The sequence below is a fragment of the Macrobrachium rosenbergii genome, chromosome 23 (genome assembly GCF_040412425.1).
Source record: "Macrobrachium rosenbergii isolate ZJJX-2024 chromosome 23, ASM4041242v1, whole genome shotgun sequence".
NCBI classification, from domain to species: Eukaryota; Metazoa; Arthropoda; class Malacostraca; order Decapoda; family Palaemonidae; genus Macrobrachium; species Macrobrachium rosenbergii.
In genome coordinates this window covers 17300995-17328494 of record NC_089763.1, presented here as the reverse complement: position 1 = coordinate 17328494, position 27500 = coordinate 17300995, and the positions used below count along the sequence as shown (strand labels likewise).

The 27500-nt window shown below is 37.8% G+C and overlaps 1 protein-coding gene across 7 annotated transcripts in view; it reads left to right on the top strand.

The window, feature by feature from the left end:
- LOC136851312 (keratin-associated protein 10-7-like) overlaps window positions 1–27500 on the top strand; it is a 117226-nt gene that overhangs the window by 12560 nt on the left and 77166 nt on the right. For 5 of the 7 annotated variants that reach the window (XM_067125317.1, XM_067125314.1, XM_067125313.1 and 2 more), the window contains 7 exons: window positions 2936–3055; window positions 4410–4529; window positions 5868–5993; window positions 12181–12306; window positions 16509–16628; window positions 17964–18083; window positions 19407–19528. In XM_067125317.1, coding sequence (XP_066981418.1) covers window positions 2936–3055; window positions 4410–4529; window positions 5868–5993; window positions 12181–12306; window positions 16509–16628; window positions 17964–18083; window positions 19407–19528 — 854 coding nt within the window. The remainder of the gene's footprint in view (window positions 1–2935; window positions 3056–4409; window positions 4530–5867; window positions 5994–12180; window positions 12307–16508; window positions 16629–17963; window positions 18084–19406; window positions 19529–27500) is intronic. The other 2 variants (XM_067125319.1, XM_067125320.1) reach the window with 2 other exon arrangements.

The following is a 27500-nucleotide window of genomic DNA, read 5'->3' as shown; positions in this document are numbered from 1 at the left end:
GTTCGTGCGGTGGTATTAGAATGTAAGAAAGGATATGGCTTATACCTATATACCGTTCTGTAAACATTCACATTCTCCAGTATGAAAGTTCTACGTGTTCTTCCAAGGCTTAAGCACCTAAGACAATATAATATTCTCCATTTGTGAGCAGGAGAGAGATACGCTTGGTTCTTGTCACGTAAGCATAGCACTCGGTCTGTATTGAACACTGTAAGCAAGGTCCTTTAAATATACTCTGAGAGGTCGGTTCATCAGTGAGGAGCTACGCTCATGTGGGTGGAGCTTTTGTGATGTCAGACGTGGGCGACATTTATACAGTACCGCCTGATCTGTGTGTCACGTTTATTAACTTCCAGCAGCCATGCATTCAGTATGTGGGGTATTTGGATGCCGTAATAATAACAAAAAGACCTTTAATTTGGAAATTTGATATTTTCGTTTCCCAAAGGAGAAAAAAACGAAAAAGAAATTGATATATGCTTGCAAACGACGTTAACTGGAAGTGTGCTCTAAATTGCTCAGTCGTTTTTAAAGCAGAGGACTATGCTGATACTCCCCATTTGATAAAGTTAATTAAAAATAATTTTTTGGACCACGGTTTTCTTGTAGAAAATAAAGTAGTGTACTTGATAACTGAAATGATAATTGAAATCATAATTAAAACAGCACCAGAGTAAGATGAACAACTTTTGTCCCTCTGAGTCGTGTGGATTTTTGCACACAAGAATTTCTCTGTACTGAAATTCTGATTATTGTTTCTTACATTTCAAGATTTCATTATTAATTTAGCACTTAAAGCATTCCAAATATTACAACGAATAAGCAATAAATATGAAATATTTTTGTCAAAAATAAAAATTCAGAAAATCAAAGTGAAGAGCTTTCATAATTAATCACATTGACTATTTAACGGAAGAACAAACTGAAAATCAACGACTTAAAGGTTCATTTTATTGAAGATTATAGAAAATGCAAAGGATTTTATCTTTACATCTGCTGTAGTTATTTGTTACAGTATCATGAATCCCACTGGAAATTCGATCAGCTCTGCTGGAAATTATGGATAAAATAGTCATCAAAGTGCATCATATTTTTATTGATCTTATTTGATTAATTTTCTTGCGTAATGATGCATATTCATTTAGTATCACTGTGGATTTTTTATTAAAATTATTGCAAGAAGAGTCAACTGCCCTTCTTTCATTGACCTAATAAAAGTTCATTTGACTAGTGCTGTGCATCATTCTTGCATTCCACTAATCAGTTCGAAGCTTTAAGTTTATTTACAACATACATTTCCCTTAGCCCCGTAACGGGAGAGTGCCGTCATTGCACCTTCCGTGGTGCACTGTGAGCATTACTTAAGGTTCTTTGCAGCATCCATTCGGCCTATGGCTGTAACCTCTTTCCTTCCTTTTACTGTTTTCACGAACCTACCCCGGGGTTGGTCTATCTAGCCCTAAACACAATTCAGTCTCATCTGACTACTTGGCTAAACTCATGAAAAGAAGCAGGTTAACGGTACATTAAAATGGTGTTCAAAAGGAATGCAAGACTTCACAAAGGTCAGAAGGATATTGCAAAGGGAGCTCCTCACTAGCTCCTTGGCACTGATATTACGTTAGTCACAAAATAGTGACAGCATCAAAAGACTTTACGATCTATGGCGAAATTTATTAACTATAGAATTAATGCTACTCTGAAATAAACTCACATTGTGGGGGAACCTCTAAAGATAAGTAAATGTACAGAATTCTGCCACATAGGCGTACAAGTCTTCAGGAATTACTCTTGAAGTGTTCTTCCACGTCGGGAATTCAGGAATTAGCAAAATGGGTGAACAGGTAGACACAGCATCAAACGCCTATTCTGCAAAACAAACTTACTGTCACTTTGATGCAAAGAAAACATTTTCACAGTCACCTAGGAAGTGCTGGAGGCTGAGAGGGAACAATATTCAATAGGATATGCTACGAAATCCTTACGTTGCTTGAAATGATAACACTTCACCTATTTTCTCAGAACTCCAAGGGGCAAAAATATCAGAAAGAATGAAAATTAAAGTGGAAGAATGGACGCCGTGACATCTCCAAATCCAGACTGTATCTTTCCCGTAGGATGCGTTGTCTTGATGTGTAGGTCAGACTTTGCAATAAGGCAAGGGGCTTTGGTGGGATATTGCAAGGACTTTGGTGGGACTATGTTCACGACAAAGTTTTGACTGGGTCAGAAAGGGGTTAGGGCAGTAGGAGACTGACGTGGCAAGGACTCTATTTCTGATGCTGGCTTGTAACGAACTCTCGTATAACCCCAGGTCAGGTCCTTATATAGCCTCTGGTCCCGCCTTCAAGTCTGTTCCACGTGTGGCTCATGTCCGTTAACTAGCCGGCTCCCATGTTTTGGCGGCATCGACGAGCTGTGCTGGGACAAGCAGGGGAATGACAGTACCCAGGGGAAATTAAAGGTTGACAAAGGGGGATTAAGGCTTAGAGAGGATGGGGGGAGTCTTCATGAAGGCGCCAAGGATTTAGAGGGTGCTAATGCCTGGGGTGTTTTGATCGCTCCCTGTTCCTCGATTCTGGGTGGTCGTGAAGTTGACTCACCGTCTGTACTGTACATGCTTTATTCTTTCAAGTTAATTTTAAAATAAGTGGAGCTTCTCGTGCTCTTGCAAATAGCACTTGCACGTTACACTGTATATCTGTTCATATCCTCTTTCTTCCATGTGACTTTCCATCCTCCCTAACAATTGATTTATAATGCAACTGCCAGGTTTTCGTTCTGTTACGCCTTTCAAACCTTCTTACTGTCAGTTCCCTTTAAATGCTGATTGACCTCACAGGTCACAGCTTAATATTCCTATTCCATTTCCAATACATTTCCCTAAGATTCTAGACCATAATAGAGACACTAAAAATGCAATTGTTCTTTTCAGTTTGTAACCAAACTCAGGAATGCCAAGATGCATATGGCTATTGCACAAATCCTGCCCTGTGTTACGAAAAAATAATCCCCGAATGGTGTGATGGAGAGGACTGTGTTTGCTGCGCTCCAGGTAAGCTGATCCAGCACTCGGTCTGAGTTGATGTTTTAAGTGAACAATTTTGCTCCTTTGAGTCTTGTGGATTTTGGCTCTGGTTTTTGTTTCTCAAAATCCCAATATTTCTGTCTTCAGTTAATGCTTTTAAATTTTTTAATCTTACGAAAAGGCCATTTTTTCATTTGATTTGTTCTTGCAGAAGTAACAAGTGAAAATAGTTCTGATTTGATACTTCAATTAACGACATTAACAGTCATCAAGAGTACGGGAGGAATATCAATTGACATTTTCATAGACAAATAAAATGATTAAATTCAGAAATAATGTGATTCATTTGCCATGAATCTAGGGCTGCAGAACAAATAGTGAACGTCAGAAATGAAAAAAGGTCATATACCTAATATGGAATCCTACAGGAAATTTTGGATATTTACAAAGCATCTGCATAATGTTTCATGAATAATTTATTGTTAAGGTACTACGCATAGTTTATTATAGTTTTATATATATATGAATTTCTTCACGCAGTGAGTCTTGTTCATCTTGGCATTCATTTGTATTTTCATCAGTTATTAGTGTGTCAGGAAATAATAATTACACTGCTTTCACTGGATCAATGGATATTAATTCAAAACAGGAAGTTCCTTAACTACTTTGGTAAGTCTCTCTTGTGTCCCAATAAAACAGAAGGAAAGTGTCCCTCCTCCAAATCCCTCACCCCTTCTCTCTCTCTCTCTCTCTCTCTCTCTCTCTCTCTCTCTCTCTCTCTCTCTCTCTCTCTCTCTCTCTCTCTCTCTCTCTCTCTCTCTCTTTACCTGAAGGACAAACTGAAAATCGAAGACCAAAGCAGATCATATTATCTAAGATCATGGTAGTTGCAAAGACTTCAGTCTCCTATCTAATATCATTCTCAATCGACATACCAGGAATCAGTGACGTAAACTGGTCATATTGCTAAAGATTATAGAATCGCAAAGGATTCCATCTTATACCTGCTGTTGTTACAATATCTGGAATCCCACTGCAAATAAGTTCGATTAATTCTACTGGTAATTATGGATAAAATAGTCATCAAGGTGCATCATGTTTTTATTGATCTTTTTTTTTATTAATTATTTCTAAAGTAATGGCTCATATTCATTTAGTATCACTGTTAATTTTTAAAATATCTAATACATGAATTATAAACTGCCCTGCTCTCACTGAACTAGTACATAGAACATCAGAAGTGAAAGTTCATCTGATTAGACCTGTGTACCTGACCTGCCTTTCAATGATAAATTTGAATCTTTAAATCTGTTTACAACAGACATTCCCCTCAGATTCAAGACTATAACAGAGACACTAAAAATGGAACTGTTCCTTTCAGTTTGTCCCCCAACTCAGACCTGCCAAGATGCATATGGCTATTGCACGAAACCTGATAACTGTTATGAGAAAATAGTCCCCGAGGGGTGTGATGGAGAGGACTGCGTTTGCTGCGCTCCGGGTAAGCTGATCCAGCACTTGGTCTGTGTTGACCTTCTGAGGTGAACAATTTTGTTCCTCTGAGTCATGTGGATTTTGGATTTGGTTTTTGTTCCTCAGTATTACAATATTTCTGTCTTCATTTAACACTTGCAAGTTTTCTGAATCTTACAAAAAGACCATTTTTTTTTATTTGATCTGTTCTTTCAGAAGTAACAATTGAAAATAGTTTTTAAATATTTCAATATTTCAATAAATGATATTAAATGTCATCAAGAATACGGGAGGAATATGAAATGACATGTTCATAGGACAAATAAATAGATTAATTTCAGAAGTAATGTGATTTATTTACCATGAATCTTTAGTTGCAGAACAAATTGTGAACGTCAGAAACCAAAACAGGCCATTATACCTAATATGGAATCCCACTGGAAATTTTAGATATTTAGAAAGCTTCTGCATAATGCTTCGTGAATAATTTATTGTTCAGCACTTCACATTTTTTTAAATATAGCTTTATATGTATTCATGTAGTGAATCATGTTAATTTTAGCACTCATTTGTATTTTCATAGTCATCAGTGTGTCAGGAAATAATTACATTGTTTTTACTGAATTGATGGATATTAACTCAAAACAGGAAGTTCCTTAATTAACTGGCATCAGTCTGTCTCGTGTCCCAATAAAACAGGAGGAAAGTGCCCCTCCTTCACATGCTCTCTCTCTCTCTCTCTCTCTCTCTCTCTCTCTCTCTCTCTCTCTCTCTCTCTCTCTCTCTCTCTCTCTCTCTCTCCCTTTACCTGAAGAACAAACTGAAAATCGATGACCAAGTCAGATCATATCTAAGATCATGGTAGTTGCAAAGACTGCAATCTCCTATCCAACATCATATTCGCTCGACTTACCAAGAATCACTGACGTAAACTGGTCATTTTGCTACAGGTTATGGAGAATGCAAAGGATTCCATCTTGTATCTGTTGTTGTTATTCGTTACAATATCTGGAATCCAACTGGAAATAAATTCGATCAGTTCTACTGGAAATTATGAATAAAATAGTCATCAAGGTGCATCATGTTTTTATTGATCTGATTTAATTCATTCTTTCTAAAGTAATGGAGGATATTTATTTAGTATCACTGTTAATTTTTAATAATATCTAGTGCATGAAGTTTCAACTGCCCTGCTTTCACTAAACTAGTACATAAAACTTCAGAAGTGAACGTTCATTTGGTTAGACCTGTGTATCTGCCCTGCATTTCAATTATTAACTCTAATCTTTAAGTCTGTTTACAACAGAAATTCACCTCAGATTCAAGACCTTAACAGAGACACTGAAAATGAAACTTTTCCTTTCAGTTTGTCCCCCAACTCCATCTCAGGAGTGCCAAGATGCATATGGCTATTGCACCAGTCCTGACAGCTGTTATGAGAAAATAGTCCCCGAGGAGTGTGGTGGAGAGGACTGTGTTTGCTGCGCTCCAGGTAAGCTGATCCAGCACTTGGTCTGTGTTGACCTTCTGAGGTGAACAATTTTGTTCCTTTGAGTCTTGTGGATTTTGACTCTGGTTTTTGTTTCTCAGAATCCCAATATTTCTTTTTTCATTTAATACTTGCAAGTTTTCTGAAACTTACAAGTTTTCTGAAACTTACAAAAAGACTATTTTTTTCATTTGGTCTATTCTTGAACAAGTAATAAATGAAAAGAGTCTCGATCTGTTATCTCGATAAACGACATTCACTTTCATCAGGAATATGGAAGGAATATGAATTGACATTATTAGGAAAGAATCTTACCTACTGCTAAAGTTAGCTTATATCTTCGTGCCGTTAGGTGTGATTGGCATTCAAAATAAAGCAAAATGATGCTTGGCTAACCTGCTAGGACCGTGTCTGTAATCACCTGTTTCCCACCAGATGGCATTGGAATGTTTACATTCTTGTCAGAAGTCTTCATGCCGTGTCCTTGTGCAGACCATGTGAATCGGCTTTAGTAATAATGTTGGCTATTTCTGGTTGATTTTCTCCTGTACGTTATTGTGCTTGTTTTCTGTTTCTGGATTATGTCATCTACAAGCAGAGATGAAAGCATTAGGCTGCATAGGAAAGTTTGTGGAAACCGAATGCTTCGATTGTGCATGACGGCCACTTGTGTTAAGCTGTTGAGGTACGAGTGTGGTTTTCTTGATGTGAAGATAATGAGTGATCTGATGAGAGGATGAAAATTTTATGAAGTATTGGAAAATGCTAGAGGCCGATAGATTACATAGACAGTTTGTTAGGGCACACCATAAGCCAACTCAGTCTTTTCCTTTTGTTTTTCGGTGTTGCTTTTCTTCCTCCTCTTTAGTCTACCTGGTAGCCTAGGTTAATTCCTCTCTCTCTCCTCCTGCTCTGCCTTCTTTTGCTCCCTATTAGTTTCAGAAGAAAAATAATAAGTAATTGAGAAATATTCTTTTATTATATTATGGTTAGAAATTTGACTGTACAGTATAAGGGTGAAAGCCGAACCCACTCCCATAGTCTTCGACCTTTTTCGGTTTCCCTGCGAGAGAGAAGGTGTCGGAGCCTTTCACATCTGTCTGTCTGTAGCCCACCCTCTGGACTGCCCTGGCCCCGTTGTGTTCTCTGCAAACAGAGAACCTTGGCATTTCTTGGGACCAAGGCCTGTGCCCCTCTCCACCTCGCTGAACCGTCATTTGGTAGTCTAGCGCTTACATTCACCGCCTCCTATATCATCTGTTGTGGAAAGAGTGATAGTGATGTATGTGGATTGGTAGAGTTATTTAGAGATACAGACATATTACATTTTAGTGACAATAGTTCTAAGCTGCGTGTCAATTCTTTTGTATCAATTACTCAGCGCGTATCGTCCTCCGAGTGGACGATAACCTTCCCCCCATCTTACTTAGTTTTCCTTCTATTGTGACAATTATTCATATTCATAGCTCTTCCTCTTGACTTATTTATCTAGTGAGTTACCTGGTGATAAAACAGCTCTTGCTTCTTGGCAGTCACCTCATAAGTGTTGTGCAGATGGCTCCGGCTGTTGTCATGGTTCTGTGGTGACGTCATGCAAGAGCCCTCTGCCTTCCCCACAGAGCCGTCTCTTTCCCAGCCATCCAGCATTTACTATCTGCATTCCATGACATTATTGCTGATGTTTTGTAGTATGTCACCTTCTCTGGTGTTTTTTGTCCATTGATTGCCGTTTTCTTCCATCTCGGTTCTTCCATTAAGATGTCTTGAATCAGGAGATTTGAAATTCTTAGCACTACCTTTGAAGTCTTTCCTCTAAGGTCTTGCCCCTACAGCCTTTTTTGCATGTGAGTTCCATGTAGAGTTTCCCAAACCACTCTCTAGTTCTGCTTCAGTGGTGATCTGACTCACATTCTAAGTGAAAAAATTACACATGTAATAGTAACTGATGTTTTGAATTCCCAGTTCAAGTAGGCTATGGGGATCCTCAGAAGGCCATGTGCAGGGTTTCAAAAGTGTCTAGCAAAGCGGCAAGAAGAACCTTTGGTAGTGATGGTTCTCAGGATACTTTGTACCTTTTGTTATATTTTTACCCCTGTCATCTTCCTGATATCCTTCCTCCACACTCTTCACACAGAGAAGTTCAGATTTGGAATGGGTAGATTGGACAGTTGTTATGTAACGAAGCCATCGAGCCATTTTATTCTAGTTGCCAAGGTTTTACCATCGTTTTTTCTTGTTCCTAAGATCTCAGGGAGGGAGCTGGAGGACAGTTTTGGGCATTTCCAGTCTTAACAAGTTTATTCATGTTACTCCTTTTCGATGAGTCATTCAGTTTGGTCCTGGCAACCTTTCGGAATGGCTAAGGAGATTTATTTCGTCACATAGGACACGTACTTCCACATCCCAGTACACCTTGAGTCAAAGAAAAGTATTCTCCTGTGTGTTGGAGTTTTTAGCAGGATGGAGTCATCTGCTTGATGTCAGAGTAGGTATCTCGTATTTGGATGACTGGTTCATTCTCACCAATTTGATTCTGACGACCTTGAGGGTGAAGAATTATGTTTTATGTCTAACCTCTGAGCTGGGTATTTTGTTCAATATTGACCATGCTTTTCTGATCCAGTCAGTTGTTTATCTGGAGATGAAGATTAGCTCTCTCATTTTGGGGTTTTTCCCACCAGAGAGACAGATAGACAATTTTCTACCACTTATGAGAACTTTACTGGGTTGTCCTGTAGACCTCAAGAACCTTTACACTGTCATCAGATGTCTTGGAGGCAGATTGGGGGCCCGTTCTGAGAAACATTTGATGTCGGGGAGTTTGAAAGTAAACAGCCTACAGCTTTTGGAAATTTGGAATGGTCTTATGCAAGCAGAACATCTAGTTAGAGACGATACGATCGCAGTCTTTTCCAACAATTCAACCTCTCGATTCTTACGTAAGAAGACAAGGAGACACAAATCGAGATTAGTTCAGGCTAGCAAAAAAACTCCTTCTCCTTGTTCTAGGGAAAAACAGTGTTATTGAAGACCAACTCAGCAGAAAAGTGCAAGGGCTTCAGTCAGAATGTCCCCTCTTCCTCAGGTCTGCCAGAAGTTGTGGAACTTCTGGGGAGACTCAAACACCTATCTGTTCATGACTGCCAAAAACACTACTCTCCCAGTTTACTGCCCTCCATGCCATGATCCTCTGGCATGGGCAGCTGATGCCTTCCTTCAAGAATGGTCGAATCTAGACCTTTATGCTTCTCCTGTGTTTACTGTTTTGAGGAAATACTCAACAAGTTGTGAGCTTTGCAGAAAACACAGATGATTTTGATGGCTCACTGGTGGCCCCAAAGGGAATGGTTCCTCTAACTTCCTTTCCTGGTGGTCCTTTCCTGGTGGTAAATGTTCCTTGTCCTCTTCGATTTAGGAAAGATCTTTTCAGACAGTCTTATCAAGAAGATTCCATCAAACCTCCACATGCTTCACCTGACCACATGGAAATTGTCAGTTGTCTGTTACGAGCTGAGGACATTTCTAGAATGGCCAAAGAAGCAATCCCTAAGTCTAGAAGGCCCTCCACTGTTACACTTATGTATCAATAACATTGGTCAGTTTATTGATCTTGGTGCTTGTCCAGAGTGATATCCAGCACCTGTGTACTTGATATCCAGATTTAAGTTCTGCCCGTTTCTTAGGTATGCAAAGCAGTTTCCTGTCTCGGCAATCATTGCATTCAGTTTTGCATTGTACTGACTGGAATATCACTCACGATTTAAAGTTTTAGGAGGTTTTCTATCTTTTGTGCTGGAAATTTCAATCTTCCTCTCATTGTTTACAATGAAATTTAGACAGTCCTCCAGATTCTAACATAACATCATTTTGAGCCTTTTGATAAGGCATCACTCAAGAACTTTGATGACACTTTTCTTTTAGCTCCTGCTGTGGCAAAGTGTGTTAGTGAGCTTCAAACCATTCCTTGTATGTGGGCTTTGTTCAAGTGGCGACCTCTCTCTTTTCTTTCATTGCTTATAGAAAAGGTATAGAAGTGGAGCCCTTCCCAGATTTGTGACAGTGCTTAATTTAACTGCTTTGGTAGGCAATGAAGAAGTGGCTGATATATGTCCAGGTAGTCTAGCTCTTAAAGGTTTACCTGGACAAACATAACTCTTTAGGAAGAGGAGTTAAGTATTTATCTGTGGAGTTAGGAGACCAAACACTCCTATGTCAAAGAGCGCTTGAGTCAGTGAACAGAGTTGATTCCTGAACTTTTACCATTTTTGGAAACAATTCTCGTGGCTTCCATACGGTAAGCATGTCTTTATTTCCTTTAAAATCTCACACTAGAGAAGGTTGCCATGCAGTTCAGGGGAGATGTAACTTGTTTTTGCCTCATATTATTTAAGAAATGTTCAAATTAAGCATGAGGTGTTAAGCCCTTAGTCCTGTCATTGCAGAGGGAATTCTTCCTCATGAACCAGATATGGTAGTAACCTTGCTTTCTAGCTTATTGTTAATTGTTAGGAAATCCTGCTATTGAATTTTAAGAGCATGAAGGTACACATTGATGTATAGGAGCGCACCTTCATATGTGAAGGTGGTAGTTGTCTTTAATCTTGGACTGTTGGTTATTGGCTTTTGACTCAAGCACAGGAGTCACTAGTACTCAACGAGATAGTCCTTTTTTCCCTGTAAGGATCCCCTGGCAAGTCTCACTATGAGGGCCATACACCCTGTTGTGGTTCCAGCGTCTGGCGACAGTAGTTGCCAGTAAGCATCACACAACAGGCAGGAATGTTGAGATGCTTTTTTCCCCTCATTAAAAAGCTTTTAGTTCGCTTGGCTGAACATTGTTTCACAGGCTGCACTAACCCACCATCCTCATTCAATGTGGTAGTCATTCGCCAACTTTACAGATAGGTAAGATTCATTCCAAGTAATGAAATGTTTATGATAAGATTAATTATTTGGATACTTACCTACTATTAAAGTGAAACCCACCCAGCCTCCCCACATCTTAGTGGGTGGTCGTGAAGAATTCTGACAAGAACGTAAACATTCCATCGCCACCTTGTGGGAAACAAGTGATTACAGACAGTCCTAACTGGTTAGCCAAGCATTATTTTGTTTTATTTTGAATGCCAATCGTACCTAATGACACGAAGATATAAGCTAACTTTAAGAGTAGGTATGTATCCAAATAATTAATTCTATCATAAAAATTTTCTATAGGACGAATAAAATTATTAAATTCAGAAATAATGTAATTCTTTTGCCGTGAATCTTTAGCTGCAGAACGAACTGTGAGCGTCAGAAATAAAAAAAGGTCATATTATCTAATATGGAATCCCACAGGAATTTTTAGATATTTCCAGGCATCTGCGTAATACTTCTTAAATAATTTATTGTTAAGGTACTTCACAAAGTTTATTTTAGTTTTATATGTATTTCTTTTATGCAGTGAGTCATGTTCATCTTGGCAATCATTTGTATTTCCATCAGTCAGTGTGTCAGGAAATAATTACATTCCTTTCGCTGAATCAATGGATATTAATTCAAAACAGGAAGCTCCTTAACTACATTGGTAAGTCTGTCTTGTGTCCCAATAAAACAGAAGGAAAGTGTCCCTCCTCCACCCCACCCCCACCCCTCTCTCTCAACTGAAAATCGATAACCAAAGCAGATCATCTTATCTAAGATCATGGTGGTTGCAAAGACTGCAGTCTCCGATCTAATGTCATTCTCGATCGACTTACCAGGGATCAGTGATGTAAACTGGTTATTTTATTAAAGATCATGGAGAATGCAAAGGATTCCATCTTAATCTGTTGTTGTTATTTGTTACAATATCTCGAATCCCATCGGAAATAAATTCGATCAGTTCCACTGGAAATTATGGGTAAACATAGTCATCAAGGTGCATCATAATTTTATTGGACTTAGTTGATTGATTCTTTCCAAAGTAATGGCTCATATTCATTGAGTATCACTGTGAATTTTTATCAATGTCCAGTACATGAAGTATAAACTGCCCTGCTTTCACTGAAATAGTGCATAAAACTTCAGAACTGAAAGTTCATTTGGTTAGACCTGTGTATCTGCCCTGCATTTCAATGATTAATTTGAATCTTTAAATCTGTTTACAACAGACATTCCCCTCAGATTCAAGACTATAACAAACACTAAAAATGGAACTTTCTTTCAGTTTGTCCCCCAACTCCAACTCAGGAGTGCCAAGATGCATATGGCTATTGCACAACTCCTGACAACTGTTATGAGAAAATAGTCCCCGTGGGATGTGGTGGTGAGGACTGCGTTTGCTGCGCTCCAGGTAAGCTGATCCAGCACTTGGTATGTGTTTATCTTGAGGCAAACAATTTTGTTCCTTTGAGTCTTGTGGATTCTGACTTTGGGTTTTTGTTTCTCAATATCCAAATATTTCTTTCTTCATTTAACACTTGCAAGTTTTCTGAAAGTTACAAAAAGACCATTTTTTTTTATTTGATCTTTCCTTGCACAAGTAATAAATGAAAAGAGTTTCGACTTAATATTTTAATAAACGACATTTACTTTCATCAAGAATACGGGAGGAATATGAATTGACATTATTTAGAATGAATCTTATCTCTGGTTGAAGCTAGCGTATATCTTCGTGCCATCAGGGGCGATCGGCATTCAAAATAAAACAAAAAAATGCTCGTCTAACCTGCTAGGACTGTCTCTGCAAACAGTGTGAATTGACGTTAATAATATTGTTGGCTATTTCTGGCTGATTTTCTCCTGTATGATATAGTGCATGTTTTTTGTTTTTCGATTATGTCATCTGCAAGCAGAGATGAAAGCATTAGGCTGTATAGGAAAGAGTTTGTAGAAACTGAATGTTTCGATTGTGAACGATGGCCATGTGGATGTTAGCCTAGTTGTTGAGGCATGAGTGTGGTTTTCTTGATGTGAAGACAAGGAGTGATCTGATGAGAGGATGAAAATTTTGTGAAGTATCAGAAAATGATAGAGGCTGATAAATTACATAGACAATTCGTCAGGTCACACCATAAGCCTACTCTGTCTTTTCCTTTTGTCTTCTGGTGTTACTTCTCCTTCATTAGTCTACCTTATAGCCTAGGTTAATTCCTCTCTCACTCCTGCTTTGCCTTCTTTCGCTCCCTATCTGGTTATGAGAAAAATAATAGGTAATTGAGAAATATTTTTTTATTATGGTTAGAAATTTGACCGTATATATTAGAGCAAAGATTGAACCGCCCCCAGTGTTAGACCTTTTTCAGTTTCCCCACGAGAGAGAAGGTGTCAGATCCTTGACGTCTGTCTGTAGCCAGCCCCCTGGACTGCCTGTACCCGTTGGTCTTCTCTGTAGACAGGGAACCGTGACAGATTTCGGGACCAAGGCCTGTGCCCTTCTCTACCTCTCTCAACTGTCATTTGGTAGTTTAGCGCTCGCATTCACCAGCTCATGTATCATCTGTTTTGGAGTGATAGTGATGTGTGTGAATTGGTAGAGTTATTTAGGGATACAGACATATTACATTTACTTAGTAGTTCTGAGCCACATGTCAATTCTTTTGTTATCAATTGCTTCACCCTTTATCGTCCTCTGAGCGGACGATAACCCTCCCCGCTCTTACTCAGTTTTCCCCACTATTTTCTCGTATTCTTCACCTTGTGACAATTATTCCTGTTCGTAATAGTGGCTATTCCTCTTCTGCCGCTTATTTATCTAGAGTGAGTTAGCCTGGTGATAGAACAGCTCTCGCTTTGTAGCAGTCGCCTCATGAGTTTGTGCAGATGGCTCCGGCTGTTGTCATGGTTCTGGGGTGACATCATGCAAGAACCCTCTACCTCTCCCACATAGCAATGTCTCTCCCAGCCATCCAGTATTTGGTACCGGCATTCTGTGACGTCATTGCTAACGTTCTTGGTATGTCAACATCTCTGGTGTTTTTCATCCATAGATTGCCGGTTTCTTCCATCTCAGTTCTTCCATTAGATTTTAGGGGTTTCAGCCATGATTTATGATTTGGTTGATTCTCCTTTATTATTTAATTGGAGCATAGCTCCCCGTTGTTCTGTTTTCATTTCCTTTTGCCTCAGATGAATCCAATGAACGGAGGTCTTTAGTTTACTTCTGCATCGGCTCCTGTCATTATGAGTTAGAAGTTAACACTGGTTATGGTAAGGTGCGCTATCAAGGAAGTAGAGCCTATGGGAAATGGGTGAACAGTCAAAAGAGAAAGCTTGGAAACTGTTTAGAGTTAAATAGCTCTGTACCTAACACGAACAGTGTACTGCAGTTTGCTTGGAACTGTGTGTGTAGAGTGAGCTCTTAGGAACCAACCAACCCAGGCAGTGTTCTAAACAACAGAGGTGATCTCGGAAGTGTATCCTTTAATGCTGGTTTTTGGAATGCTACTGCATCTGTTTCCAGTTTTTGAAGCTGCTTAGAGCTGGGTCAGGACTTAGATGCGATATAAATTTTTCCACCTTCCACTGTTCAACATGCAAGTTTCAAGTTCTTGGGCCAAGGAAGCAAAGACTCCTCTAATTGGTAAGGTACTTTGGCCTAATTGTGAGGCGGAAGTACCTATGAATTCGGTATTTCGTTCTTAGCATTACAAATCGATTACTGCAAAAGTAATACACACACACAATATAAATATATATATATATATATATAATATATATAAATATATATATATATATATATGTATATATATATATATATATATATATATATATATATATATATATATATATATATATATATATTATATAAATTTCTGGCTCACATCAGGATCGAACCCAGGCCTTTCAATTGAAAGATGAGACCGCTGCCAACCAAGTCATACAAGAAGTTGGAACCTAAAGTACAACTGTACCTAAGGCTTTACCTGGGCAGGCTAACTGCTTTGCATACCAACGTGTTTTCCCCCAACTTCCCGACTCAGCAGCGATCCAATTGACGGCATTTCATTCGAATTATCCTTTCTGAGTGAAGATGATAGAAATAATCAACACACAATGATGTGTTGACATGACAGAACATAATCAACACACAGTTCACTCAGAAAGGATAATTCGAATGAAATGCTGTCAAGTATATCTTAGTTTAACCAGACCACTGAGCTGATTAACAGCCTCCTAGGGCTGGCCTGAAGGATTAGATTTATTTTTACGTGCCTAAGAACCGTTTTGGTTACCTAGCAACGGGACCTACAGCTTATTGTGGAATCCGAACCACATTATAGCGAGAAATGAATTTCTATCACCAGAAACAAATTCCTCTTGTTCTTCACTGGTCGGTCGGAGATTCGAACTCACGACCAACAGAGTGGAGCTGAGAACGGAACCCGCTCACCCAGCGAGGAACTTGAAATGCTGTCAATTTGGTCACTGCTGAGTCAGGAAGTTGGGGAAGACACGTTGTTATGCAAGGCAGTTAGCCTGCCCAGGTAAAGCCTTAGGTACAGTGGTATTTAGGTTCCAGCTTCTTTTATGACTTGTGTTGCTCGGCTGGCAGCAGTCCCGTCTTTCAAATTATTGTATAAAAAATTATTAAATTTAGGAATAATGTGACTCATTTAGCATGAATCTTTAGCTGAAGGAACAAATTGTGAACATCAGAAACCAAAAAAGGTAATTGTACCTAATATGGAATCCCACTGGAAATTTTAGATATTTACAAGCATCTGCATAATCCCCCACGCTCTCTCTCTCTCTCTATACCCAAAACTATACCAGGAAAACTAAGGAAAGCACATTTTGACATTAATCCACCACGCACCAGCATCGATCTCTCTATTCAATGCGCTACCTCTCTCTGAGGAACATAACAGGAGTGCAGCTCAGATGTGTTTCTCGACTCTTGATGCATCTCTCATCCAAAACTGGAAGATGCAAATTACCGGAAGAAGAACAAAGGTGCCCACACTGAGGGACCTGTGGCAATGAACGAACTGTAAGGTCTGTAAGGTACCAAAAAGAACAAAATAATATCGATGACCTGACCAGATATTATCTAAGATCATGGTGACTGCCAAAGACTGCAATCTCCTATCAATTATCATTCTCGATCGACATACCAGGAATCAATGATGTAAACTGGTCATTTTGTTAAAGATTATGCAGAATGCAAAGGATTCCATATACTATCTGTTTTTGTTTGTTACAATATAGGGAAGCAATTCGTTCAATTCTACTGGAAATTTTTGATACACATGATCTTCAAGGTACATTATATTTTTATTGGTCTTATTTGATTCATTCTTTCTAAAGTAATGGGGCATATTCATTTAGTAACCCTGTTGATTTTTATTAATATCTAGTACATGAAGTTTAAACTGCCCTGCTTTCACTGAACTAGTACATAAAACTAAAGAAGTGAAAGTTCATTTGATTAGACCTGTGTATCTGCCTTGCATTTCAGTTATTAATTTGAATATTTAAATCTGTTTACAACAGACATTCCCCTCGGATTCAAGACCATAGCACAGACACTAAAAATGGAACTGTTCCTTTCAGCTTGTCCCCCAACCCAGACCTGCCAAGATGCATATGGCTATTGCACGAAACCTGACGATTGTTATGAGAAAATAATCCCCGAGGGGTGTGGTGGAGAGGACTGCGTTTGCTGCGCTCCAGGTAAGCTGATCCGGCACTCGGTCTGTGTTTCTCTTCTGAGGCAAACAATTTTGTTCCTTTGAGTCCTGGGGATTTTGACACTGGCTTTTGTTTCTCAAAATCCCAACCTTTCTTCACTTAACACTGGCGAGTTTTTTTAATGTTACAAAAAGACCATTTTTTTCATTTATCTATTCTTGTAGAACTAAAAAATTAAGAGAGTTTCGATTTTATATTTCAGTAAACTACATTAACTGTCATCAAGAATACGGGAGGAATATGAATTGACATTTTCATAGGACAAATAAAATTATTAAATTCATAAACAGTATGATTCATTTGCCATGAATCTTTAACTGCAGAGCAAATCGTGAACGTCAGAAATTAAAACAGGCCATTATACTTAATATGGAATCCCACTGGAAATTTTAGACATTTAGAAAGCAATTGCATAATGCTTCATGAATAATTTAATGTTAAGGTGCTTCACTTTTTTTTTTATTATAATTTTATATGTATTTCTGTATGCAAAAGTCATGTTCATTTTGACATTTATTTGTATTTGCATCAGTCATTAGTGTGTCAGGAAATAATTACAATGCTTTCACTGAATCAGTGGATATTACTTCAAAACAGGAAGTTCCGGTAAGTATGTCTTGTGCTTCAATAAAACAGGAGGAAAGTGTTCTCCCACCTCCACCCACCACCTCCACATCTCCTATGCTCTCTCTCTCTCTCTCTCTCTCTCTCTCTCTCTCTCTCTCTCTCTCTCTCTCTCTCTCTCTCTCTCTTTACCTGAAGAACAAACTGAAAATCGATGACCAAAACAGATCGTATTATCTAAGATCATGGTGGCTGCCAAGACTGCAATCTCCTATCTAATATCATTCTCGATCAACATACCAGGGATCAATGATGTAAACTGGTAATTTTGTTAAAGATTATGGAGAATGCAAAGGATTCCATCTAACTTTTGTTCTCGTTATTTGTTACAATATATGGAATAACACTGGAAATAAATTCGATTAATTCTACTGGAAATTATGGATAAAATAGTCTTCAAGGTGCATCATATTTTTATTGATCTTATTTGAGTCATTCTTTCCAAAGTAATGGGTCATCATTCATTTATTATCATTGTGGATTTTTATTAATATCTATACATGAAGTGTAAAATGCCCTACTTTCACTGAAATAGAGCATAGATCTTCAGAAGTAAATGTTCATTTGGTTAGACCTGTGTATCTGCACTGCATTTCAATGATTAATTTGAATCTTTAAGTTTGTTTACAACAGACATTCCCCTTAGATTCAAGACTATAACACAGACACTAAAAATGGAACTGTTCCTTTCAGTTTGTCCCCCAACTCAGACCTGCCAAGATGCATATGGCTATTGCACGAAACCTGAAAACTGTTTTGAGAAAATAGTCCCCGAGGGGTGTGATGGAGAGGACTGCGTTTGCTGCGCTCCAGGTAAGCTGATCCAGCACTCGGTCTGTGTTGAGCTTCTGAGGTGAACAATTTTGTTCCTCTGAGTCCTGGGGATTTTGATTCTGGTTTTTTGTTTCTCAAAATCCCAATATTTCTTTTTTTCACATTTAACACTTGCAAGTGTTCTAAAACTTACAAAAAGAACTTTTTTTTCATTTGTTCTATTCTTACAGAAGTAACAATGAAAATAGTTTAGAGTTGGTATTTCAGTAATTGACATTACCTGTAAGGGAAAATAAGGGAGAAATATGAATTGACATTTTCATGGCACAAACAGAATTATCACCTCAGAAATATGATTCATTTGCCATGATTCTCTAGCAGGGAAAATTTTGTCAGCGTCCGAAACCAAAACAGGACATTTTACCTACAATCGGTGCCATCGTAAAAAGTTTCATTTTCTTTATTTTTCATCTTTTCATTTGCTTTATTTTTCATCTTTTCATTTTCTTTATTTTTCATCCTGGTCACAGTTTCTGGAATCCTACTGGAAATTTCAGATATTTACAGTGTCTGCAGAATGTTTCATGAATAATTTGTTGTCAAGGGACATCATATTTTTTGTTTATTGCTGTATAGTATTTTACGTATTTTTAATACCATGAGTCATGCTCATTTTGGCACTCGCTTGTATTTTCATCGGTCATCAGCATGTCAGGAAATAAATACAGTATCCAGTGATTCAGTGGATATTAATTCAAAATAGGCAATTCAACAGCTTACACTGGCAAATCTCTTTTATGCCTAAATAACACGAGGAAAGCATCCCCTTTCCTCCTCCTCCTCCTCCTCTCTCTCTCTCTCTCTCTCTCTCTCTCTCTCTCTCTCTCTCTCGTTACCTGGAGAAGAAAGTGGAAATCGATGACCGAAACATCATTTTTCTAAGATCATGGGGATCGCAAAGACTGTAATTTCATATGTATTGCCATTCTCTGTCAAGATACCTCTAATCCAAGTGGAAATACATTCAATCAAATTTATTAGAATTTAGCAATAAAAGTGATTATCAGGGTGCGTCATATTTTTTTATTAATCTTATTTGATTAATTCGTTGTACTGGAGAGGGTCAGATTCATATGGTATCACTGCGATTTTTCATTAATCTCTAATCCATGAAGGATAAACCGCCGTGCGTTCACTGGTCCAATAGCTAGAGCTATAGAAGTGAAAGTTCATTTCATTAGGCCTGTGTATCTGTCTTGTCTTCCAGTAATTAATTCGAAGCTTTAAATCTGTCTACAACATATATATCCCTCAGAATCAAGACCTTAACAGAGACACTAAAATTGGAACTGTTCCTTTCAGTCTGTCCCCCAACTAAAGGGTGCCAAGAAGCAAATGGCTATTGCACGAGTTCTGACAACTGTTATTATGGAAAAATAATCCCAGAGGAGTGTGATGGAGAGAACTGCGTTTGCTGCGTCCTGGTAAGCTGATCCATTACTTGGATTTGTGTTGATGTTTTAGGTGAACAATTTTGTTCCTTTTGAGTCTTGTGGATTTTGACTCTGGTTTTTGTTTCTCAAAATCCCAATATTTCTTTCTTCATTCAACACTTGCAAGTTTTCTGAATCTTACAAAAAGACCATTTTTTCATTTGAGCTCTTCTTGCAGAAGTAATAAATGAAAAATTTTGGTTTGGTATTCTTTATTATAGTTTATTTTTATGTATTTTTAAATGCAATGAGTCATGTTCATTTTGGCATTCATTTGTATTTTCATCAGTCATGAGCGTGTCAGGAAATTATTATTGTTTTCACTGAATCAGTGAATATTAATTCAAAACAGGAAGTTCAACAGCTTAAACCCATAAATGTGTCTTCCTCAAATGACACAAGAGGAAATCGTCCCCTTTCTCCCACCTCCACATCCCCCGCTCACTCTCTCTGTCTCTGTCTCTCTCTTTACCAGAAGAACACTGAAAATAGATGACAAAACAGATAATTTTATCTAAGATCTTGGTGATCGCAAACATACCTGGAATCCGACTGGAAGCAGATTCGATCAATTTTATTAGCTATTACCGTTAAATATGATTATCAAGGTGCACAACAGAGGCCTGCCTACAAATAAATGGCTATTGCGCCTCGAGTCCTGAAACCTGTGATGGTGTAGAATTCCCAGATTTGTGTGATGGAAAGAATGCGCCTGCTGCCTGCCAGGTAGCTCGTTCAGCAATCTCTGTGCTGATTGCTAAAAGATGAACAGTTTACGTTCCTTTGAGTCGCATGGATTTTGGTACAGAAAACTTTTGCTGCGCTTCAGTTGTTTTTTGTTTCCAAAATTCCAATATTGCATTCTTCATTTGGCACTTCCAAGTTTTCCGAGTCTTACAAAGACCGTTTTTTTAGTTTTCGTTTAAGAGAACTGTTAAGATGGCCATTTGTCCGTCCGTCCGCACTTTTCTGTCTGCCTCAGATCTTAAATTATTGAGGCTAGAGGGCTGCAAATTGGTATGTTGATCATCCACCCTCCAATCATCAAACATACCAAATTGCAGCCCTTTAGCCTCAGTAATTTTTATTTTATTTACGGGGTAAAATTAGCCATAATCGTACTTCTGGCACTGCTATAGGTGCGAACAACACAGGCCACCAGTGGCTAAGAATTTCATGGGCCGTGGCTGAGGCCACCACCGATCCGTGGCTGAGTTTCATGGCCGCGGCTAAGGTTTCATGGGCCGTGACTGAAAGTTCCATGCAGCATCATACACTGTATAGGAAACTCAATTGCGCCGAAGAAACTTTGACTAATTTTTTACTCTTTTTTTGCATTTAAATCACCTAAAACATCCACCATTTCTTTTTCTCCTTACCTAGTTAGGCACACACATATGCGAACTCAGACATCATTATTCAGACACACACACACACACACAAACGATAGATGTCATGAAAAGGATATTGCAAAAGAGGATGTCTGAATACCAGGAAGTGCGACAGCACACACAATGCATACAAGAAAGAGGTAATGGAGAAGTGTGCGGAGGAAGTCGACGTTCTCTACAGAAAGGGCTAAACCTGAGTCAGTAGTTAAAGCATGAGTATGACAGTGACCGTTAGCTAGTTATTTCTCATGTCTGAAACCAGACCTGTATAGTATCAGAAATATATATCTTCCTGAGTAGCAGTTAATTTATGACTATGACAGTGATATATATATATATATATTATATCTATGTCTGAAACCAGATATATATATATATATATATATATATATATATATATATATATATATATATATATATATATATATATATAGGGAAATATGGCCTATATATATATATATATATTTATATATATATATATATATATATATATATATATATATATAAAATGAGTGTCTGTGTACATGTGTATACTCTGATGTATAAAGTGGCATATGCCCATGTTACCACATGATTATATACACGTGAATTTATATTCTATGCATACATATATTGATTGCATCAAATAGTCGTGTTTGTACATGAAGGCACTGAATCCAGTGTGTGTGTTATTACATAGACCAAGCAGTCTTTAATTATTCTCCTCATGTCTTATTCATCTTCCAGAATTGATCCACTATTCTACTAGAAACTGAAAAAGGGCGTCCTCTGATAAAAATCGACGAGCCATCTTTCGAATTCCCTGATGTTCGATCTTGATTTTAGATTCTAGTTTCTTTCATTGACAAAAAGTACAATCCATCAAGTATTAGCTTTCGGAGACATACAGTCTTGTTCATCAGGTACGGATGCACTAAGGAGATAACACCTACACTCCGGGTGGGGGAGCTGCCTCCCATCATGTGTTTTTTTCCTTTTTCTAATCCCTGGGATGACCTGCCCTTTGGTCTTCAGCTGCTACTGCGCTTCTCTGCGGTCCTCTTGAGCCCCTTGGTCGTGTGCTTAATCAGGAAGCCTGCAGGGAAGGGCAGGAGGAGCTGGAGGTCTTCAGATAGGTCATCCCAGGGATGAGTGAAAAGAAAATAACATATGTTGGGAGGAGCATCTGTACATGATAAGAAGACTGTCTTCGAGAGCTAGTTCTTAATAAATTGTACTTTTGTAAATTAAAGAACCTGGATTCTAAACCATCCCATCTCACTGAAGTCTAACACGAGAATATAATAGTAATAGGAATATATATGCACAGTGAAGTCATGTAGCTGTTTTTGTGATATATATATATATATATATATATATATATATATATATATATATATATATACATATATATATATATATGTGTGTGTGTGTGTGTGTGTGTGTGTGTGTGTATATATATATATATATTCATACATACAGATATATATTCATTTTTGATATCAATGAATTTTTATTAGCTTGTAAAAACCGTTAGGTAATAATATCCATCCAAGGAACATTATAGATTTTCAAATTTGGTTTACCAAGGATATCAACAGGCATTACTATATATGAAAACTGGAATTGTTTTTAATTGCACAGTATTAATCAAGGTTTGATTGCATCAGATACCACGCAGTTTGCTTCTTCTATATGTAGATGTTTAAATTAATAAATTGGCATTAATCATCGAGGAGTTTTCTATAAAATCATGACATTTATAACTCTAAGCTTGTACACACTTTTGTATTCCTTTAAATTTTCTTTCTATCTCTTCATCTTTGCATTTTCCTTTTAAATTTTCTGTTAGCCATGTATATGACACATATATGATCAAGTGATTCATATTACCACGATTTGATTTTAATGGTCCATTGTAATCACGCTGGTTTTTGTCAACAATCGTCGTTCTTCAGTCTTGCTGACATGCCTGATTGTGTTTATTTTTACGGACGATTGACATGCCTGATGTGTTATACGGTCGAAAAAAAAAATCAGAATTAGGCCTATATTATGAGTCTTTTAGCGCTAACATATGACATTATCATTATCATCATCATCATCATTATTATTATTATTATTATTATTATTATTATTATTATTATTATTTCAGATGATAAACCCTTTACATATAGTATGGAACGAGCTTACGTGGACCACTGACTTGAAATTCAAGCTTCCAAAGAATATGGTGTTCATTGGAAAAAATTACAAAAGATAGTAGGATACGCAGAAAGAGTTATTTCGTTATTAGAAAAGAATAAAAATGATAAATTAATGAATTAATCAATATATAAATAAAAATGCAGGTAAATTATTAAGATACAAGAAGATTTGTTTTAGGTTTTGAAGTTCTAATTGCACAGCATCTTCAGGGAGACCGTTCCACAGACCAGCGGTGTAAGAAATAAATGACCTCAGGAATTGAGGAGGTATACAGATTGGCACATTTACTGAATATTGTTGCTGCTGTTCAGCAAATTTGGTCGCTCTGAGTACAAAAAAAGAGGATCAGGGATCAAATGTGATGATGATAGTTGTTAAAATACAACTTATGAAAAAGTGACAAACAGGGACTATCCGTCGATGGTCCAAGTCATAACTACTACAGTAATACTAGGAAACAGAAACCAACCACCATGAACTACTCTAGCTAAAAGAGATGTATCTCTGACAGAAGCAGACATGCACACCGGAGAACAGTATTTTAGTAAAGGAAGGACGTATGACTTAAAAGAGGTGGCCTTGATTTTATCATTGTTATAAATATATGAAGACTTAAATAATTATAATACCTAACTTACGTACGGCCTTTGTTGACATTTTCATTAAGTATTTCTCAAAAGTAAGACGTGAGCCAATAGTTACACCAAGTGGAGTCAGAGGTTTCAGACTCATTAAGCAGTGTCCCATCCACTTGAAGGGGAGGATGGGATGGAAAATCAGTATGAGATCTACTAATCAATAGTGCTTTCGTTTGAGTGGAGTTCAGCCTCATACCCCACCGGCTACACAATTCACTAATCCACTCCATGTCATGATTGAGACTAAGGGCAGTTTAATTTCTCATAAGTGGAGACTACTACATCCACAAGTGTTGCATTTTTGGCATACTGAACAATCTTGTTTTCCAGACTTACAACCATATCACTTGTATGCATTAAATATAACAGTGGGCCAAGAACACTACCCTGTGGAACTCCAAACACAATAGGTCTTAGTTCACTAAAGATCCCATCAACAGGAACTTGCTGCTCCAACCTGCAAAGAAATTTTGAAGTAATCCTAGAACATATCCACCCACTCCAAGATTCTGAAATTTAAAAATAAGTTCCTCATGATTTACTAAATCAAAAGCAGTACTTGAATCTATTTGAATTACTGTACACTCAAAAATCTTATCAAGGTTCTCTTGCAAATGTCATGTCAATCTTAAAAAGCATCGCAGGTACCTTACTGCTTCGTATATGAATATTGACTATCTGCTAACAATCCTTTGGCTTCCACATACTTTTATAGTAGCTTAAAAGTAATTCTTTTGGAGAGCACATGGAGAATAGAAAATGGACTGTACTTACTGTAGTCTGTAAATATGCCACTTTTTGGAATGAGCACTGTATTACTAAGCTTGCTCTTATCAGAAGACACTATTTCAACATAAAAATCTATAGAATCTACTAATCTTGGGAGACAACACACTAGAAACCTTTCTCATAAAACAAAAAGGGAGAAACTTTTCAGGATCTTTTCCACCCCAGCTATCAAGATTATTAAGAGTTTTCTTAACATCCCTGGAGTGAAATGCAAATTTTGCAGGATTAGTTCTGGAATGGTATCATAGAAATGGACAGCCTCAACTGATTTCTTAACTTGAAAAACTCAGTGAAGCAATTCAGCCTTTTCCTTAGGGCCATTAACCAGTCTACTATCAACTGTTAGTATTGGTGGGATGGAAGACAAGCCTGACCCAAAGACAGAAGATGCCTATTTAGTTCATCACAAATGAGGCTGGGTAATTTTCTTGGTTTCCTCTTTGAGGAGTTACTATAATTTCTCTCACCTATTTGGTACATGCTATTTGCAGCACAGCAAGGCTCAACAAAAATGGTATAGTTTTCATGTGAACAATTGCATCTCCATGTGCTGAATTTTACCCGTTTATATATGGCAAGCTTGTCCACGTGTATCATCAAACCATGGCTGGTCACTTGCCATGATCTTGATGACCTTTCTAGGGACATACCCAGGTAAAATAACCATTGGCATTTCATTCAAATTCCTCTTGAGACTTAGATCAGATATAGCATTTAAAATATTTAGTACCTGACAAGCTTCAATAATGCGATCCAAATTGGCTCTAGGTTTAAGCCAGACCATATTTCCAATGGTCCATCTCAATGGCACAATGGTCGAAAGTGCCTATATACTGTTAGACATTGACTTAACGATAGCTGGAACATTTGAGACCATAAGGTCAAATCTATTACAAGAAATATGCATGGGTTCCTCAGTTAGCTGGACAGAATTGCTGGATACAAGAACTCAAGAGCAGACCGGCTATATTAATCAGTGAGATTTGAATTAAACTACTCACTGTGCTTTGCACTGCACTCTCCACAAAAAAACAAGCAGAAGCTTTTGAATCCTGTGACTGAGCCATACTAATCTTATCTAAGAGACAGTCATAAATAGATTATAAAGAGCAAATACATGAACTGTAGAACTTACTGAAAACCTTAAAGTAAACAACTTCATAGTAACGACACTCAAAACTTTTGACGTTAAATAGGTTGTCCAGACATAATGTACGCAGCCACACTTTGTGTATGTGGATGTTAATGGAGATAAATGCAGTCAGTGCCTCCAAACACCTGGATTAAACACTGAAGCTTTGACTTGTTACTACTTACAAGTGTCTCAGATAAGACCATAGCAATATAGTTCTGATGTGAGCTCAGGATCAAGAAAATTTGACCTTAAGACTCGACTATTTGGGTAAAGAACTCTGCAATTTTCTTAGAATTTTCTTACAGTGATGAGTAGCATGCCCAGGGTCATGGTCAATGTCTTCCGAAAGAATTAAAATTAATAACATAAAATTAGAAGCAAATCTAATGAATAGATTCATAGCAACATTTTAAAAATCACCACGACAACAAACAATAAGATTAGCAACAATGGTATTTAAGTTATTTACAATATTTTCATTAGAAGGATGTGTAAAACTGACCATGTCATTAAAAAAGCGCCAGAAGCAACTGGTCAACAAGGTGAAGCCGGGACACTTTGCAAGGCAAAATAGAATCTCGCCATGTTTACCACATCAACTGTGGAGGGGGGGCGGGGTCACTCTCCTGATAATCCACGAAGCAACATTTGTTTTCTCATCAACCTGTCCTACATGTAGTGACCAGCGTATCCAATAAGTGTGTAGAAACCGAGAAGTTAAGAGGGCACTGCGGTTATTACAATTATAAATGTAACCGGTAAATAGTAGATTCTATTCAAACATAATATTGTATATATTGTTACGGTTATGGTGGCCAGAAATAGGGACTCACCTGTTTAATAGAAGCACAGCGGGAATGCCACCATTATCAAACAGTAAAATAACAGAAGATAATGATACACGGGGAAAACAGAATTAAACCCCAGGCCTTAATTAATACTTGTATTTACAGTTACAGTTAAATCAATGGAGTGGATAGATTGAATAGTATAGTTAGTTAAAGATTAATTGAATGTCATAATTAACTGCAGAACAGCTCTTGGTTTGGAAAAATGAAGTATGCAACACACAAGACTCTGCGTTCCTCTTTGCAATTGAGAGAAACGATATGTGGGTCATCGACTCCTGTAAGTAGAGGGATGACAGATGAGTGAAAGTTCCCTCAAAATGCCTGTCTTGTGGACAATAATAACCAGAGTAAGAATCAAGGTGGTTATTTATTCACTGATATATATCACTTTCAAATGGGGCAATTTTTTGATACTTCACTGAGATTCAAGGTACGCTGGACATAATTTCACTGCACTTGAAGGGAAGTACGGAAAGGAATAATAAAGATGAAAATTTCGAGAATAAACAATAAGTTAAGGGCAAACTCCTTGCATCTCCAGACACCTGTCTGCAATGTGGCAAATGCCCAGCAACAATAAGTGGGTTTTCTTTCCAGCCCCAACTGTGGTAAATGATTGCTTCACTCCAGGAAATGAACGTAGAGCAGGCAGCACTTTGGATTAGCCCCTGGGAGGCTTTCTGAGAGTTTTTTCTCATGAGATCTCGAGTCTGACTCGCTTGTTTTCAAGTTGCGCCCTTCTCCTGCTTCACGGTATGCCTCAGGTTATTGGCTTGCCTTTTGGATGACCTGGTAAATACAAAGGAAATCACCCGGCAGAGACAAGAAGACAGGCAGGAAACACATGTTTTCCCCTGGGAGAACTTAATACAGATTTAGCGAGGGGGAACAGGTAGCATAGATCCCACACACTGAAAACTCACTTCTACAGCCTAAAAACATTTAGAATTTTTTATGTTGAAATTCCTCAGT